Raw genomic sequence first — 17,667 nt, 5'->3', positions numbered from 1 at the left:
CTTTCTTTATCCTACAAAATACAGAATTTCAATTTTACCCAAATGATTTTGCCCTCTGTCTTGTTACTTACTGACTTTAATTAGTGTTCAACAATATTTCAACAACAATCTCATAAATAAAAGAACATATTTATTAATATGACATAATCAATACACAAACTTGTCAAAAGTCCTGAACATAGACACCTTAAAAAATACAAAATATACATTTATGTATCTTGTGAACAACTATATCATAGTTCATCATCACCCATCCCCACCCTACAAATCAACTGTCAGAGGCTTCAACTTATAGCATGTGAATGGTGATGTTATCGAAACGCCTAGCATCGATGTTGCAGGTTGTACCAGAGGCCTGGTAACATACAGTATGACGTCCATGCTTGACTGAGTCCATTTGTGTTGTGAACAAAACAGTAGACTTATAGATAACATGTACATTGATCAAGACAGAGCATTCACTGAATCTTATTCATGCAGCATAGTCCATATGTTTGTCATGAGATAAAACAGCAAATTAAATCCTAAATGTGTCTTTGTCTCAACACCATCTTCAGTAGTTTCACTCCGACTTTTGTGTCCATCCAGAAAGTGATCATGAGTACTGCCGTAAAAAAAAACAAATGTCGTTATTTCCGTCCCTCCTTCTCTCTGTCATTGTTGATCTTGTTTTCACTTTTGTGCTTCTTTACTTGTACCTCTTCACATACACCCCCACTATAAATGTGGAACTTAAAGAGCATTTGCAGCTATGGAAAACTAAAAACAGGCACATATATAAAAGAGAGCAGAGATTAAACCGGTCGTGGCCAGGACATTAAATATACTGAGATCATGAGCCTGTTCATTTAGTTATTGTTGCTTAAAAGCAGTCACATTTCACAGAATAATGAAAGAAACAACGACCCCAGTGACCTCTATGGTGACTACAGACCTGAGGTCAAACCCCAGATGCCATGGTTTGATAAGACTACAAGTAGACAAGAATAAAGGCTGGATTACCAACAGACCTCAGAACTTCAGGGTTCTCAAAAGCCCCAGGTTCACTGTGTCGATCAGTTTGTAATCATTAGATTGACTGCAAATTTGTTTAGAATAGGGGTGGGTGATATGGATAAAATTCTCTATCCACTTGTTTCTTTTAGAGGAAAATATTTTAATAATGGAGTAAAAATTCTCATTTTATGTGACTTGATTCCCACATAAATAAAAACATAAAAGAAAAAATAAACAGTTCCTATATAACAGTGTATATTATCTTATATAACAATCTTTTTATACATCAGGATATAACACATTTTCTGGAAAATAAATTGAGAAACTGATCGGGGTCTCGCAGCTCATTTTTGCCCTGGGACCTCCAAAAGTTAATCCAGCACTGATGTGTGACTTTCATAGTTCCATATTTTTTTAAAGACAGTTTTTATGACATAATAAAAGCATGGTCTTTAGTTCTGAGTAATGTATTACCAGTAAATGCCATCATCCCAGTTGTATACAGTAGCAATATTAAAATCATGTCCATCTAAGATAATGACAGCACCATGCAGAAGGCTGGTCTGATTGAAAAAGACCATCAGTGAAACAGACGTCTGCTGCTGATGCTGCACATTAACTGTGGGAACAGAAATCCCCGAACACAGTAGATTAATGTGGAAACTTGAAGATGATCAGGGAAAAAAAATCAGAATCTCTGGAATATGCTGGTCAGCACATCAAATACGAAATATGGGGTAATTGTAAGAAATGCGCAGAAGAAAGCTACTATTCATTTTTATATACTTTGAAATGAACAGTATCCTGAGCGCCTGTCTGTCAAGGTGTCGTGAGCTGAAACAGAAAGACAGGCTGAGGAGAAAGGCAACTGAATGATATGAAGCACCTTTCTGGTATGTTAGCCAGTCACTTGCTAAGATCACTGCACAGCCTGCTGGACGGGTTCAAAATAGCACGCTGGCACATTCTTCATTTAGATAAATGTGTATACAGTGTATATTGAAATGTAGATTTAGTGTGTAAACACATGACAGATCCAATTCAATCCTTAATCGTTCATTCCTTATTGTGTTACAGCAGATCGGGCCTCAGCTTAGCAGAAGTGGGGAATAACAAAGAACATTTGTTGCAAAATACTAAATAAAAAAAACAAAAACAAAGAACTTGCTGGCTACCACAGTGAAGATTAAAATGTGGCTCAAAGGCTGAACGACAGAACGGTTTAGAAAGAAAGCTTAGAGAAGCAATTTGTCACATTTTTTCAGAGGTAGTGTTACACCATATTGTGTTGATGTCAAGCAATGACGACCTTGTTACATCTGGAGCCCCAGTGTGTTCAATATTAAATACATTAAAGACATCATGCAATAAAAAATCATATCAATACACTGTTCGTTTCAGCGTCACTTTCTTAATGAATGTGGCGTTGTCACCAGAGGGTGGTGACTGACATAAAGAAAGTGTCATTAAGAAAAATAAAATGACTTTTTTTAATACTGAACACTTTGGGGCCATAGACTACCTGTTCTTTTTTATGTGTTTTTCCTTTTCTGATATTATGTTAAATTAAATCAAGGCTGGGCTGGTCTAATGACATGACACAATTCAATGTGTGTCATTGGATGACGTTAAAAAGCACTTGAGCACAAAAACATCCGCTGAAAGCTTTCAGTGGATTGTTTGGGACCTGGAGCATTCCTGGAGATGAAAGCAGCCACCACAGCCATCTCAGAGATGGAGAACAGAAGTGATAGTGAGGAAGTATAAACCTCTTCAGAAAACATTCCTCATGCCTTTAAAACTAAAACCACACAATGAAAATGTTTTTTTTTTGGCTCTTTTCTACTCAATGGAAAATAATGCTTTGGAATTTTCCTTTTCCCTGCCCTTGAAATTACTGACAGAATATTAACTGTTTTAAGAACACAGAGCTAAAACATTTGTGTCATGAAGTCCACGCCGTGACATTTGCTTGATATCTGCTCCACCTGATTGTTGCAGTCCTGTTGGGCCAGAGTGTTAACGGGGGTTCAGCCTTCCCTGGTTTCCAGAACAGACTGACTGGTTCCCAGTGTTGCCACGACATAAACTTCCTCAGAGTTAACACATCAGAATGGAGAGTTCATCCCCAGCTTTGTTTCAAACTGCAGCTTCTGTCTCTTCTGGTAGCGAACTCGCACCCTGAAATGGACAGACGAGACATGGCACAACCTGAGAGACAGCGGGGGAACTAGACAAGCTCTCACCCTCACTCTCACTCTCACCCTCACCCTCACCCTCACCCTCTCTCACACTCACACGCTTCTTTCTGCCATCTGTTGCTCCAGAATCTCCCACAAGTCCAAGTCACTGAGTTACTGGACTCAGCCCATTTACAGTACTCCTCTTTTCCATCACTATTCATCCATCTAGAACAGCTTTCTATGTCGTTTTAGTCCTGTGTCTGGTTTCATACCGTATTTCGTGTAGCTTCACCACTTCGTTGACCACCACCACCAGCAGCGGGGACAGAGAGACCAACAGCCAGGCTAGCAGGGGTATGTCGCCCAGGTTAAAGGTCAGGAGGCTGCCCTGGTCACGCCATAACTGGTAATCCACCGTGGCCTGAACAATCTGGCTGACCAGACTGGAAGAGAGAGGAGAGAGAGGGTTAATTTAACAAGACATTTAACCAGAGGGGCTCAGAAGGCACAGCTCAATAACTTCCAGGCTCCAAAGAGCTGCAGCCTGTTGCAGCAGCTTTTACATTCCATCATCTGCTGCTGCAAAATACGAGCTACCTAATGATAATCATTGAGGATTTCAGTCACGTTTCCCCATCTCCTGTGCTGACAAACTTGAAACAGTATATAGACGTGCCGCGAGGAAAATCCCAGACCTCTTGTACTGTGAAGGAGGCACACAACTATTCCCAAATCTGAGTGAGGATGAGAACAGCTACAGGGGGGAGAGTGAGACCAAAAGGGGACAGAACTGTGCTAAGGTGTGGAAAGTTCTGACACAGAACTATAAATCTAAACCTGTTAGTTACTTACAGCAGGACTGCTATTAACCCCTTTGCGTCGAGTATAAATCCAGCTTTAGTCTGTGAGTGCAGAATCACAGTGCAGCTGGAGACAGCTGGGCTTTTCTATTTTGCAACCAGTGGGAAGATGCTAAAACCTGGTTTTAGCTCCTTAGTTGAGGTGGAAATGAGAAAGAAAGTGAGACAGTTGTAGCAATCTAAGCACAGATGAACTCTTAAATATGTGGAGCATACAAATGACCAATAGAGTATAACTTAAGACGGCGATTATCCAAAGGAGATGATCACTTACACCACAGGTACAGTGAGACACCACCAGGTATTGCTGAAGGGACTCTTCCTCCACACAGGCTGAGAGCGATGGACATAGCTGAGGGAGATGACCACTGACAGACAGAAGGAGGGACGGATTTCAATAACGACAATATGAGTTACTTTGACCATTGTTTATGCTACGTATGTTAGAGTGAGCTCCTACCTGTGTGTAAAGCGAGGAACCCTGCCATGACCTTCTGAGTCAGCAGCAGGCCGTTTGACAGCTCACTGAACCAGAGAGGAGCGTCGCTTGAAGAGCTGCACGGACACAGAAAACCTATTCATTAAATAGATTACTGACATCTGGATTTTCTCCACTATGTCAGGGTATATACAGGAATCCTGAAGTTAAATTCAATACCTTTTTAAGACCTTTTCAAGACTTTAACATATTTAACATATAAAACATATTTTAAGACTGCCACGCCACTTTGAGCTGTAACTGATTAAATCAGCCACACACCTTTAAAACATTTTTTCAGTTTTTAAAAGGAATTTAAACATATGTATAACATATTTCTTGCCTATATGTCATCAGGTTGTAACGCCACCTACAAATTGAGGCATTCACCAATTTTCTCAGTTGCCTATAACAGCCTGTATGAGCCAACAGTTTTCTATGTGAAGAACTGGTCAGATTTCCAGCAAAAATCAACTGTCTTACATAAGCTATGACGTTTATGTACGCAACATTACCGCAAATCATGTGAAACACAGTGTAATTTTGTGTTTTAGTTGGTTTAAACTAGATAATGTGAGCTCGCCTGCAATGATATGTGTGATAACTTTCACCGTCCACTTGATCAATACAACAAAATTCAAATAGGGCAGGAGGGAATAAATTAGTGTAGGCGGTGTAGCACAGGCACAACCTGGAGGAGGAACTAGTCTAAATGACTGTATTAGTATAATATTATAACATTAAATTAAAAGTATATTGTTAATTTAATAGTAAACTGTAAGTTTGATATTTATATATTCATTATGTTACTATATTCAATATAATTTCATATAATAGTATCTAACTTAGCACTAGTATCATATTAATTCAAATTACAGCTGCTTCAGTTTGGGGTTGTTTTTTATTTATCTGTTCACAAAAAGTGACAAACTGACAAGAGCATCGGCTTTATGAAAAGTAGAATGTGTTTCAATAAAAAGCAGCGATTTAGCTAAATAGCCAGCTTGGATTTTCCTTCGTCTTCTGTATTACTGATTCCGCTGCTGGCGGCGCATCTCGCTCTTGTTTTCTTGTGGCCACAGAGAGAGCGGGTTAATCCCGTTACTCCTGATCTCCACTCCGACTATGTTTTGGACGATCAGCAGTCCGGCGGGGTGGGAGATTACGGTCGGTTGCACTCGTGAATCATTTTCCGGTTCACACGTATCTATTTTTTGGAGCGTTTCAGAGTGAAATAGGCGCTCGTAGATCCCTGCGCCTAACGTGACAGAAAGGAATCACAGTGGCTACTCACTGCCTGTCTAGTATTTTTGGCTATGCATTATAAATAAATACTTTCACCTACACTTTTAGCAAACAAACTTTTGGACAAACAGGATTTTCACATTGAAAAAATAATAATCTTCAAAATTTAATACCTTGTTAAATGGCGATTAAGACTTTTTAATATTTTTAACTTCTTAATTTTCGCAAAATTGATTTATCACCTTTTAAGACCTTTCGAGACAGCGCAGACACCCTGTAAATGTTCTCCACTAGATGTGACTTTCAGTGAGCTTATTCCATCATTTTCAGCATAAATGTCCTCCTTGATGATACCTTGAAACAACAACAACAACAACAACAACTGGTGGCCTTGTGACTGTAAAGGCAGTGCTCCTCCTACCTGGCTGTGAGTAAATGAAGGTAGGGGACAGTGGTGTTGTCAGCTAAGGTTAAGTTGGTGCTTCTGAGGCAGACCTCCTGCAGGGTGAACCCAAAGGCCAACAGGTAGGCACACGCTGTCAGGCCAAACTTCAACAGGAAACAGCCAAGAAAGTAGTTCTGGGTCTGGTCAAAAAAAAGACGACATTTGATTTGATTTATCAGGATCCCCATTAGCTGATGCAAAAAAAAAAGATTCTCTTCCTGGGGTTCACACAGAACACAAAACAAGAGAGAAAACACATTACAGTATCAGTACACAATACAACACATTTTAAAGAAATACACAATCAATACACAGAACAACAGATCGGTACAACACTGAGTTGTTTTGAGTTTTGGAGGTGTGGGGTGTGTGTGTGTGTACAGTAGGGCTGTAACGTCCCAGTCGATTAGTCGATTAATTGGTCGGTACGTTCTGGTTCGACCAAAATTCTGATTGGTCGATTTTTTGCCGCATTCATTTCATCAGTTTTCATTTCATCAGTTTTGCCGCGCTTCATCAGGTGGAAACCACTAATTGCTAATGGGGGTGTTTTCAGAGCACCCCTGTTTCACAGGTAATAGTCTGTCTTAAGAACACCCCCCCTTGTTTTTACTTTTTTGGATTAGCCCAACCCACCGGAGGAGAAGAGAGACAGATAAGTAGGCTATAGAAGGTTTGATGCTAAATAGGCCTATTATTTATCTATAATTAACTGTGAGAGTGTTTAATAGTCCGTCTTCTAACATGTCAACAACAAAGACATCGACAGTGTGGAAGCACTTTGTTAAAATTGACAACGGGAAAAAGGTTCAATGCAAAATTTGCAACCAACAGTTTGCCTTCCACAGCTCGACGACAAACATGACGTACCATCTAAAAGCGGTAAGCTAACTTGTCTGCGTTAGGTTGCCCTGTCTGTATTTTGAGTAGGCTATATGAACATATCAAAATTCGAATTATTTCAATGTTTTAGTGTAATAATCATTTTATAAATGCAGGCGCATCCATCCATAATGACGGCATCCCCCAGACACACCCAGAGCACGCTGGATTTTAAGCCTCCTTTATCATCCAAACGGAAAAATAATATAACGGAAGGAAGTGTTAACTTTATTGTTCAGGATATGAGGCCCATTGCTGTTGTGGAGGGCCAAGGTTTTAAGAACTTGTTAAAAGTTTTGGAACCTGGATACACCGTGTCAGCACGCCACACAACCACGCATGCGCTAACCGCAAAATATGAGGGACTCAAAGAGAAAGTATCAGAGTTAATACAACACAGCGAGGGACTGAGCTTGACCACAGATATGTGGACATCTCTTAGAATGGAGTCCTATATGACAGTGACTGCCCATTTCATTGATGGAGACTGGAAAGCACAGAGTCTAAACATTGCTGCGCGACTATCTGAAGTTGCTGATACCTTTGGAATTCAAGAAGCAAAGAGAGTTTCTGTTGTATGTGACAACGCGGCTAATATGGCACTCTGTGTGGAAACACTAAAGGAATCACATAATTAAACATTAAAGTGGATGTGCTTTTTGTGTTTATTAAGAGCAAAAACTTTAAGTTAATCTATTCGTGTCTGCCGCCGCTCAGCTGAGCGCTCAGCTGCACTCTGCTGAAATGATCATAGTGTCTAATAAACTTATTATTATAACATGACAAAAATAATTGTCTAAATGATGTTGCATATTCCTCAACAATTCTTGTGATGATATCACTAGTTGACAAGCAACATAGTACTATTTTCATAAATCGTAGGCTATGATATTGCGCAGGTGCATGTGACGCATTGCTGTCAAAGCCGACAGACTCATTTAGTGCAAAATAATTAGATAAAAAACGATTTAATAAACTGCAAATAGCCTACTATTTTTTTAATGTTTATTTACAATTCATTTAGGCGGACAACAAGGTTACCAAGTACTGCGCACAGTGCACAGCTGACTAATTTAAAAAAAAAGAAGTCATTTTTAGTCGATTTTTAGTCGAAGATTTCAGGACTTTAGTCGACCAAGATTTTCTTTGGTTGATTACAGCCCTAGTGTACAGTAGAACTCAGTGTAAACTGCCTATACAAACAGTCCGGGGTTTTAAATGCATTCATTTTCTTTATAAAACCTAGAAGTGATACCTTTAACCTCTCATCAACTGTCAACCAGAAGAGTTTGCCATGCATTTTGTTAACACTAGCTGAGCAGCTCTATTGTGAACCCGCTGTAGTTTCCCTAAGTTCACATCTTTGACTACATGATGAGAGCCTCCAATCTATGTAGCAAAAGATCCATCTGCAGCTGACAGATACAGCTGACAATGACTCTGTCACCCGACGACTGGTCGCCGAACCAATTTTGGAGACCAGTAAAAAGTGACATGGAAAATGATGTGAAGCTACACCAGAAACAGGAGTTGTTTATCATCATAAAGATAAAAATTAAAAAGACAAAGAACGTGGGTGAAAGTGCGGGCAGCAGGGATCATCTGTGCTGTTTTGTAGTAAAAAAGCTCTCATTGGCTGGGTGTGGATATTGAGTCGGCTGACTAATCCAGGTATTTAAGCATGCCAGATATCTGGCTGGGGTCTGCAATGTGCCAGCGATGTGTTGGCGAGCCGTTTGATGCGTTGTTGAGTAGTTCACACATAACGATCGCCGAGTGCCGATCGATTGCTGATTTGCTCCCGATCGCAGCACGAGCCGGGCTCGGCGAGCGGCAAGTCAGGATTCAAATTGTGTATCCTGGACTACAAACAAGCTCAACTGTACCTTGCTGTTGAGACGAAAATATCAGGGGATTGTTGCAACACGGACCATTTCTGTTGTAACTCGGGAAATCACTGCTGCAGCGCGCAACTGCTCATGGATCTATTATTACACATGGTACTGCTGATAACTGTAGGCCCTGCAATTGGTTATAGCCCTATTAGCTGACTCTACCCGCAGTGGGAGGGCAGAGTCCCGGGGGAGTGTTGGTGTTTGTTTACACCACTAGCACAAGAACTTTGGGCCACTGGGAGGAGGAGGTTTTTAGGCCCTGGGTGCAGGACCCTATGGGGAATGCTGCCAGGGGGCTGTGCTTTTATACAGCAGGACTGATGTTAACTGCCTCAAGTATAAATCCAGCTTTCTTTGAGTGCAGACTGAGCAAATAAGAGATGTACAACAGCATACAGCTGGATTTAGCTTCTTGAGAGAGCCCTACCTTCCTTGGAATTGCATCTAAGTTCTTCCCTGTGGCAACTGTCATCACTGTGCTGTCTGGTGGCTTGCCCAAAAGTGACACACTGTCAATATAACAGAAACAAACCATTAGTATGAAATTCTGTAAGGCACAGCAAAATAACACTGTAGTATTTCTTGCTATATTGCTAGTATGTGCAGCATGTGTGTACCTTAGCAGTGGGCAGCTGAAGCAGGAAAGCCAGAGGATGTCAGTGATGTTCATGGGAGGCGGAAGCTGAGCTAGACAGGCTAAGAACTGCAGACAAACACCAGGGATCATTTATCTGTTCAATTTCACATATGTCTCTATGCTGCAAATGTTCTTTTACATCCAAATCTAGCCTAGTGCAGCATAACCATCCACATGTTCCGAGGTTCTAAGGTCTCTTCTCTCACCTGGATGATGACCAGGCTCAGTTGACACTGCAGCAGGAAAAGGAAGCACTTGCGGATGCCGTAGGTTGTGTGTCGTGCCTGGAACATAACCCAAAGGCATAATAATGAACAAATGTGACGTCTCTCTCTCTGACTTGATGAGTGTGTGTGAGGACTTGTCTGTGTCTAACCTGCTCTATGAGCTTGACCATGCTGACGCTCTCGCCTTGGTGGAAGGTCACGGAACAGCCCAGACTGTTGAGCTGTCCAGAGAGCCTCAGAGGAGACAGGCCTTCGGCGTCTCTGTTGAATCCTCCTCTGGTGGCATAGCCGAACGTCTCCCACGAGCACTGTGACGGGTACAGAGGGTCCAGAGCGATGCTGTGGAGGGACGAGGTTGAAAGTTAACATGCGGGCCAATCAGGATCATATTTCTCTGATATGAAGAACACGAAGCAGTTTGTTTTATTCCCAAATATCAAGAAAGCCCCCACTTATAAAACAGGGGCACTGATTCTTTAAAGAGATGTTGCTGTTGGTAACTTTTTGAATGTCATTATGAAGCGCCACGCAGTTAATTAGCCGAGTTTCCATCAACGTTTTTTAATGCGCATTTTCAAGTATCGCATTAGAAAAGGTTGATGGAAACAAAATTTAATTTCGCAAAAAAGTTTTTACGTTCGCTTGAAGTGGTTTTTGCCTTTGTCAAAAAAAAAGAGTAAATGTGCTAAATGGGAGATGGAAACACTTTTTCCGAATAAGTTCTGACGTAGCGAACTTGTAACTCACAACTGATCAGGTGTTTCTGCTGTCGGCGTCTTGCCCGGTTGTGCGGCGTACCTGCATACCTGTGAGAATTTCATGCACATTGCGGCTAGTGACGCTCATTTGTGCTGAGATGAGAGGTGGATGCAAATCTTGGCAGGTAGCCTTCATCATCTGTTCTGCCGAATTATGCATTCACCTCTTAAAGGTTCTTTTCAGATCCTTTGCTCTGCACACTGATCAAACAGGGTTATTACCGCATATTTTTGCTTAATCTCAATGAATGCTACTACTACTGAGTGTAATAAAATATTAACAACTCTAAATGTTCATAGAAATGGCTATATACTTAGAATCATTTATCCTCATTGATGAACCCCATAAAGGATATTATAGCGTTTAAAAGCATTATTTGGAGGTGCATGCAATTCTCGGGAGGCATGCAAAACTCGCATAACACCGGAAATTCCCATAACGTGCGGAGACATGGCTGGTAGCAGTTTGCCCGCTTGAAACACATTCCCGAGGACCTTTCTCCATTTTTCTAAGATCAATGGCCATCAGGTTCATGCAACTGGTTTTGTTTCTGGTTTGAAACCCATACGTCTTGTTTATTAAAGCCATGTGTAACGTCAGCTACTGATGTAACAACGCTTGCCGTAGCCTGGTTTATTCGCATTCGTCTTTTTTTGCAACATTTCAAAAGTCTGCTTAAAATTCGCATGACAATTTGATGGAAACCTAGCTATTGTTGGGTAGGTAGAAATCTGAGACCCATCTCAAAATCTTAATAAATAAACCTAAAATATCAGCTTGGCTGGATACCACTAGAGGTAGTGATATCTGTTTTCAGCTGTATTCCACAAAGAAATGCAACAATATTAATATTATCATGAGTTTTAACAGATAGCTTTGGTTTTGTGGTAAAACTTTAAATCATGCATTACCATGACAAATCAACACTAGTCAAACCCTCATCACAATAACATCCACTTACAAATTTAGAAAATGTTTAGGGGTGGACTATTAATGTGTGTATACCTGACATCACTCTGTAGAAAGAGGCGGCTGTTGCGGAAATTGGCGGAGCTTCCCAGACAGCATGTAACCTCCCTGTTCTCCTGCATGATCTTCATCATCTCACACATGGCTGTGAAGAAAAAATTAACTTTCTGTCAATTTTACTCTAAAGCAAACGCTGCACAAATAGCCCATTTTGGTTATCGTTCCTCTTCCTCATTGGAATCATCTTCATTCTTGGGTGGCAGATAAAGACAACGGGCAAAGAGGACATCTTGAAAAAGTAAGACAAAAAAGTGTACAAAAAAAACACACATAAAGGAGGGTGACTCACTGTCAGGGGTGCAGTCAGTGAAGAGCGGCACCAAAAGAGGCACATTATCAATGTTCTTCAAATGAGGACGAACCTGGTGGATACCACGAGGTAGCTTGGCCTGAGAAAGAGCAGGAACAGAAAAAAAGACGTGACAAGTTCTTTATAAGACGAATTATGAGCAATACCCACAAACAATCCACTTAAAAAGTAAACTTGCAGACAAAAAAAGCAGGAACAAACTATACTGGACATGTACGTCCTGGATGTAAAACAGATACTGATACATTCCTCATACTGTACAGAACCTTTCTGGGCCACATCCACATGGTTGAATGTGTTAACTGTAAGCCCGTTTGGATAAAAGCATCAGCTAAATAAATGTAACTGAGCAGCAGATTCACTGGTTTAAAAAACAGGTACTGTTACCCTGTTGCAGTCCTCCAGAAAGCTGGGCACATCGCTGTCTGTGGGCTGGAAACTGGCCAGGTCAGAGTGGGCTTCCTCCTCTGGCAGCAGTGGACCTTCTGCTTCATCCCGAGAATCTGAGTTACATTTAAAGAGAGGCATCTGAAGTTACACATACTCTCTACAACTCACACATTTTTAGCTTTCACGGGCTTACACTTGAGGCTAGATTTAAGAAACATGCTCCATTAGAGGTCTTATTAACACAACACAGAAGCTGGACTCTCGATAGCTCGATAGCTCGATAGCTAGATAGCTAGATTTATTGGGGAGCATCTCCAAGATAGTATTCTATCTTACAAATACACATAATAACCATGTATTAATAAGCACTAGTTTAAAAAAAAAAGAAAAAAGGAAACCACTGATTTAGCAGTGTCCGCCTAGAACACTGTCAAACTCCCTGATATTGTACTGTACAGACATGAGCACCAACACCACTCTATTGCCAAGCAAATAGCGCTGTATGTGTATCTGACCCCTCAAAGCACTTTATAACACTGATGCCAACATTCACCGATTCACACACACATTCATGCACTGATAGCAGAGGACAAAGACAATGAACCAGGAACCTTCTGATTACTAGGCGAACCCCCTACTGAGCCATGTCGCTCCTGATATGCGTGTTTGTGGCTACAGCTGCTGTGGAGTTTTACTGTTTATGCATCTCAGTTTTATCTGCTTTGGTGATGTTTTAGGGTGCAACTCAAGTCTATTAATTGCATCCATGTTTCCCACACTTGCACCTTTACCAATATTTTGATTGAGAATGCATTAATGAATAACCCAGAATATGATCATGGTGTATTTTAAACATTGGAAATGATTTATTAGGCGAACTGTGTCAGGGATGTAACTTGTATCAAAGCAGATGCTCTGGAATTATCAGCCTCATGTGACTGGATGGAAAGGATGATAAATGATGTAAAAAGTGTTTCTTGCTGACAGGCAGACTCTCTCACTCTCTCTGACTTTAACGGTCTCCATAATAAATAATGAAAATAAAAATATTTCTAATTAATGTAGAAAGTGGTGCTTTTGTTGTTTAGACCAACAATGAATAGAGATGATTAACTAGTTGCGCCCCCTATGTACAAGCCTGAGTCCTGGGTTCAATTTCAAATGCCGCGTGTTGCCCCCTATCTCTCTCCCTCATTTCCTCAAGATTGGGGAACCGGAACGACTTCTGGTTCAAGCGAGGATTGAGGAAATATAAGGGACGTGGGATGTACCCTTAGACTGCTGTTGATTCTATAAGAAGTCTCAGGTTATTTTATTTACGTGGCTAAATAATATGTGAGTTTGTACAAACACAGCTTTGGTACCTTGGTTAAGGTCTTCATGCAGGGAGCCGTGACCAGGGCTGGATGGAGCTCCATCACAGGGACTGTCCCCATTTGGAGTTAAAGAGATGTGACAGTTCCAGCCTGTCTCTAAACCCATCTTCTCTGCAAAAACCTGCACAGACACAAAACAAGCCTGATTATATTATTTTAGTAATTAATGTGCTAATAACAAAAACAAGAAGGTGCTTGTTGTGTCACAGACTGTGGGACTAGAAAAAACTGCATGCTGCGAAATACACATTTATTGCAGCGAGTAAGTGAAGAAACACTGTGCTGCCAGCGGAGACAGAGAGAGAACAGATTACAGGGCAGCTGTAGAGTGGGTTGCCCATTAATAGGATGATCGCCGTTCAATCTGCGGCTCCTACAGGCTGCATGTCGCAGTGTCCATCGGCGTCCATAGGTGTATGAATGTGTGTGAATGGTAGTTTCCGTTTGAGCACTTAGACTCGTGTAGTGTAAAAGTGCTTTAGTGGTCGAAAAGACTAGAAAGGCAAAAAGAGAGCATTTGCACTAAGAGGCGCATTTTATGTCCCGATGACCTTGGTCATTTTGGCCAAAATAACCAACTTGATACTATAAAATGTCGATATGAGCTTGTGTGTGCTCACCTTGCTGCGGAGTTCGTCCTCCATAGAAAAGTAAACAAAACGGATACAGGCAGTGACCAGGGCATCAATGAGTCGGACCGTGTCCAGCTTCGCCTGGTACTGAGACGATACCATGCCCATGAAGATCTGCCCGCTGAGGGCCTGAACGCAGTCTTCACGCTCCACACCTTCACCTATACCCTCTGTAGACATGATGGGAAAAGATACAGGACAATCAGAACAATTACTGTTACAGGATTATTACTTTTACTATACTCTACATCCCTCTGTCACTAACTTGTACCGTCGGAGCTCCAGCTGTTTCTGCAGGAGCTATGTTTGATAGGGGTAGTGGAGGGAAGTTCCACTCCGGAGAAGAGGCAGGGCCCCGGGGCCAGCTCCACACACTTCCCATTCAGTTGGCTGGACAACGATACTTGCATGGGTTTGTACGCAAATGCTGAGCAGTAACCCGACAGACAGGCACGCTGGTAGAAGTCCAGAACCTTCTTTCTGTAACAGGTGAAACAAAAATTGCAGAGTAACTCTAAAGTGAGAGTAAATTAAACTGTAAATCTTTGTTTGACTGAAGATTTACTGCAATGTGCAACGATCATTGTGACAGACACTGCACCTGTCTGAGCCTGAGAGGGGATAAATATCAGTTCCATCCCAGAAGTCAGTGCAGGCCTCCAGGATAAGGTCGGCCGAGCCATGTGACAGCATCTGGACGTTATCTACAACAAAAAGGTCAGAGGTCATGTCGGCCAGAGTGAATAACATTAGCATGGAAACCTTTCAGTTAGTCGGGTATTTGGACAAAGGCTTGATTAAGGAAATAAGGACAGTTTACAAAGCAAAAGGCAACAAATACATTTAAGAACATTAGACCAGTGGGGATGGAACAGGTAGACTGAAGTGTGTATGGACTCACTGGAGGAAGAGTCTCGTACGAACAGGGAAATAAGGTGGGAGATGGGAGGCTGGCGTTTGGTGAAGTAATGAAGGCGGCGGGAAGTGAACTCCTTGGTCTTCTCTCCAGATGGCAGCTGGTACAGAGCCAAGTGATTCTCCTGTTTGAACAGCTCCCTTGCACCAGGAGTGAACCCTGACACACGCACAGCAAAGACAAGAAGAAGAAGAACGTACTTTATTGTCACATACACATCCATATCGCGAAATTCATCCTCTGCATTTAACCCATCCCCTGAAGGGAGCAGCGGGAAGCCACTGTACAGCGCCGGGGGACCAACTACAGATTGAGATGCCATGCCAGCTCAAACGGCACTGAACATGTTTTTGATCTGGATGGAAACCGCTAACCACTGCACCACCGTGCCGCCGTCTTTTTTAAGACAAAGGTTGTCATCTAACAGATCTTGTACTGAAAAGCAATTTCCTTCACAAAAAGTTGAATTGACATTTATGACTTTTTTAAATGATGTACATCCTTAGCCAGCTACTGTCAGTCTCATGAAAGGAAGCTACAATGTAGGGCTGCAGCTAACGATGACTTTAGTATTCGAAGCTTCGATAGATTATTCCAACGATTCATCGATGCGTCGTTTAAGAAGTACTTTTGCTTGGAGGCGGCGGCCCCCCCCCCCATAACGGGATCAGCTGTGCACGTTTATAGGTGATAAGTATTTATTAGCCCTTTCTTAAATTCATACTGTGTCATACAGCAAACATCAGACCAACTACTAGACAGCCACTTTACAAACACACACACACACACACACACACACACCCAGTGCTATACAAGTTATATTAAAGGCTCTGATGGCCGTGCAGTTCACACAACCTGCCGTCATGACGTAGTCTTGAAGTCGTGTGGTGTTCACACTACGCGACTGATCGGTGACAGGGACACACACACACTACAGGAGCTGACAGCAGCTGTGTCACCCGACGCTGGTCTCCAAACCATGTTTTGTCAAGAAAACACACGTGAAATATGAAACGGGAAATGAGCGATCCTGCACACGAAACAGCTGTTGTTTGTTATTATAAAGATGGTGATGATAAAGACAAAGACTCTGGTTGAAAGGATGGATTAGCACACGCAGGTAGCAGGGATTGTCTGAGCTACAGAGAGAGGGAGAGGAGTTAAAAGGTGCACTCATGACTGTGAGGTTACAACTCACGGCCCAAAAAGGAGAACAACAAATGCACGTGTGCACATTTTCAGCTGAGGACTGCGGCTTACTTTGGCTTCAACTCAACAATCAATCAAGATTTTAGTTAAATGCTAAAGTTGCTGTTACTGTTACCTTGTTTGTGGTCTGCTGGCAGAACACCGGCTGCCGTCGTGCTGTTACCGAGGCGACAAAAGTTTCGTTTTGCGGTGGACGGACTGTGACACAGACAGAGTAGTTGTTTTCTTTAGCATGAAATAATAACATACTTTGGACACTTTCTTCTTTGTCCCTCGCTGTTTTCTCTCTCTTCCACCACTTTGCAAACGGCTACATTATAATACTGACGTGTTCACAGCGTAAGCGCGATGTGCGACAGTAATAAATGTCCCTGCGAAACACCGTGCTGTAAAGTTACATGGATTAAACGAAGCATCGATGCAAAGAATTTGTGTCGAAGCATTTTATTAATCGATTTTATCGATTTAATCAATAAATCGTTTCAGCCCTACTACAATGTGTACATCAACCTAGGGAGCACTGTTTGATTAAAGTCACAATAAATTACAATTGCTCTTCCTATTCCGCAAACAAAAATACTGTCATGTCCAGGTGCAAAGACATGTCCATGTCTGTGGATCCCTCTCTTTTGGGTTTCAGATTTATAAAGCAGATATGTATGCTGTAGCAGAAAACAAATTTAAAATTCTTACTTCCTGACAGTCAAATCAGGTTTTCCCAAGCTCAGGGGCAAACCAGGCCATGGTATAAAAAGGTTGCTCTAAACAAACTATGTATTAAAGCAGCTCTAAAAAAAAAAAAAAAAAAGACAAGAATACACCGTCCACGCTCACCTATGAGCCTGGAGAGCTCGCACAGCCCCCAGGGCACGTGGACGGGTAGCACGGTGCCGTGGCTCTCCTGCAGAGCCAAGTTGGAGAGGTGGTCGGAGAAGCGGCAGAGCTGCTGGGTGACGCTGGCGTTGCAGAGGTTCAGCATGATGTTGAGGCCCAGAGGCTTGAGGGAGGGCAGGTGGCACTGCCAGGAGAGGTCGTCGAACTGGATGCTGGTTGGGTTCTGCTGGTCCTGCGACAGGCTCAGCATCTCAAGGTGGTAGTCACACACAAAGTCCTCGGCTTCCATCTCCAAGCAGCCCATCGCAAAGTCCTGAATACACAGGGGACAAAAACAAAAGAAAAACAGCGTCACACCACAACA

General features: G+C 42.0%; 1 protein-coding gene across 9 annotated transcripts in view; it reads right to left on the bottom strand.

Annotated features, from left to right (window-relative positions):
- Positions 1 to 110: 110 nt before the first annotated feature.
- tmem94 (transmembrane protein 94) overlaps positions 111 to 17,667 on the bottom strand; it is a 42,956-nt gene continuing 25,399 nt past the window's right edge. For 6 of the 9 annotated variants that reach the window (XM_038735405.1, XM_038735408.1, XM_038735409.1 and 3 more), the window contains 18 exons: positions 17,304 to 17,616; positions 15,246 to 15,419; positions 14,946 to 15,048; positions 14,610 to 14,824; positions 14,333 to 14,514; positions 13,701 to 13,833; positions 12,334 to 12,449; positions 11,926 to 12,025; positions 11,613 to 11,721; positions 9,998 to 10,187; positions 9,828 to 9,905; positions 9,602 to 9,687; positions 9,412 to 9,493; positions 6,184 to 6,347; positions 4,500 to 4,594; positions 4,314 to 4,407; positions 3,452 to 3,622; positions 111 to 3,177 (listed from right to left, as the gene is read on the bottom strand). In XM_038735405.1, the coding sequence (XP_038591333.1) occupies positions 3,105 to 3,177; positions 3,452 to 3,622; positions 4,314 to 4,407; positions 4,500 to 4,594; positions 6,184 to 6,347; positions 9,412 to 9,493; positions 9,602 to 9,687; positions 9,828 to 9,905; positions 9,998 to 10,187; positions 11,613 to 11,721; positions 11,926 to 12,025; positions 12,334 to 12,449; positions 13,701 to 13,833; positions 14,333 to 14,514; positions 14,610 to 14,824; positions 14,946 to 15,048; positions 15,246 to 15,419; positions 17,304 to 17,616 (2,478 nt within the window). In that variant the 3' untranslated portion in view covers positions 111 to 3,104. The remainder of the gene's footprint in view (positions 3,178 to 3,451; positions 3,623 to 4,313; positions 4,408 to 4,499; positions 4,595 to 6,183; positions 6,348 to 9,411; positions 9,494 to 9,601; positions 9,688 to 9,827; positions 9,906 to 9,997; positions 10,188 to 11,612; positions 11,722 to 11,925; positions 12,026 to 12,333; positions 12,450 to 13,700; positions 13,834 to 14,332; positions 14,515 to 14,609; positions 14,825 to 14,945; positions 15,049 to 15,245; positions 15,420 to 17,303; positions 17,617 to 17,667) is intronic. The other 3 variants (XM_038735406.1, XM_038735412.1, XR_005446991.1) reach the window with 2 other exon arrangements.

This window comes from Micropterus salmoides, unplaced genomic scaffold (genome assembly GCF_014851395.1).
Source record: "Micropterus salmoides isolate LMB-PRFRI ecotype aquatic unplaced genomic scaffold, ASM1485139v1 Ms_hic_scaffold_21, whole genome shotgun sequence".
Classification (NCBI taxonomy): Eukaryota; Metazoa; Chordata; class Actinopteri; order Centrarchiformes; family Centrarchidae; genus Micropterus; species Micropterus salmoides.
This window is presented reverse-complemented; position numbering and strand designations above follow the sequence as displayed.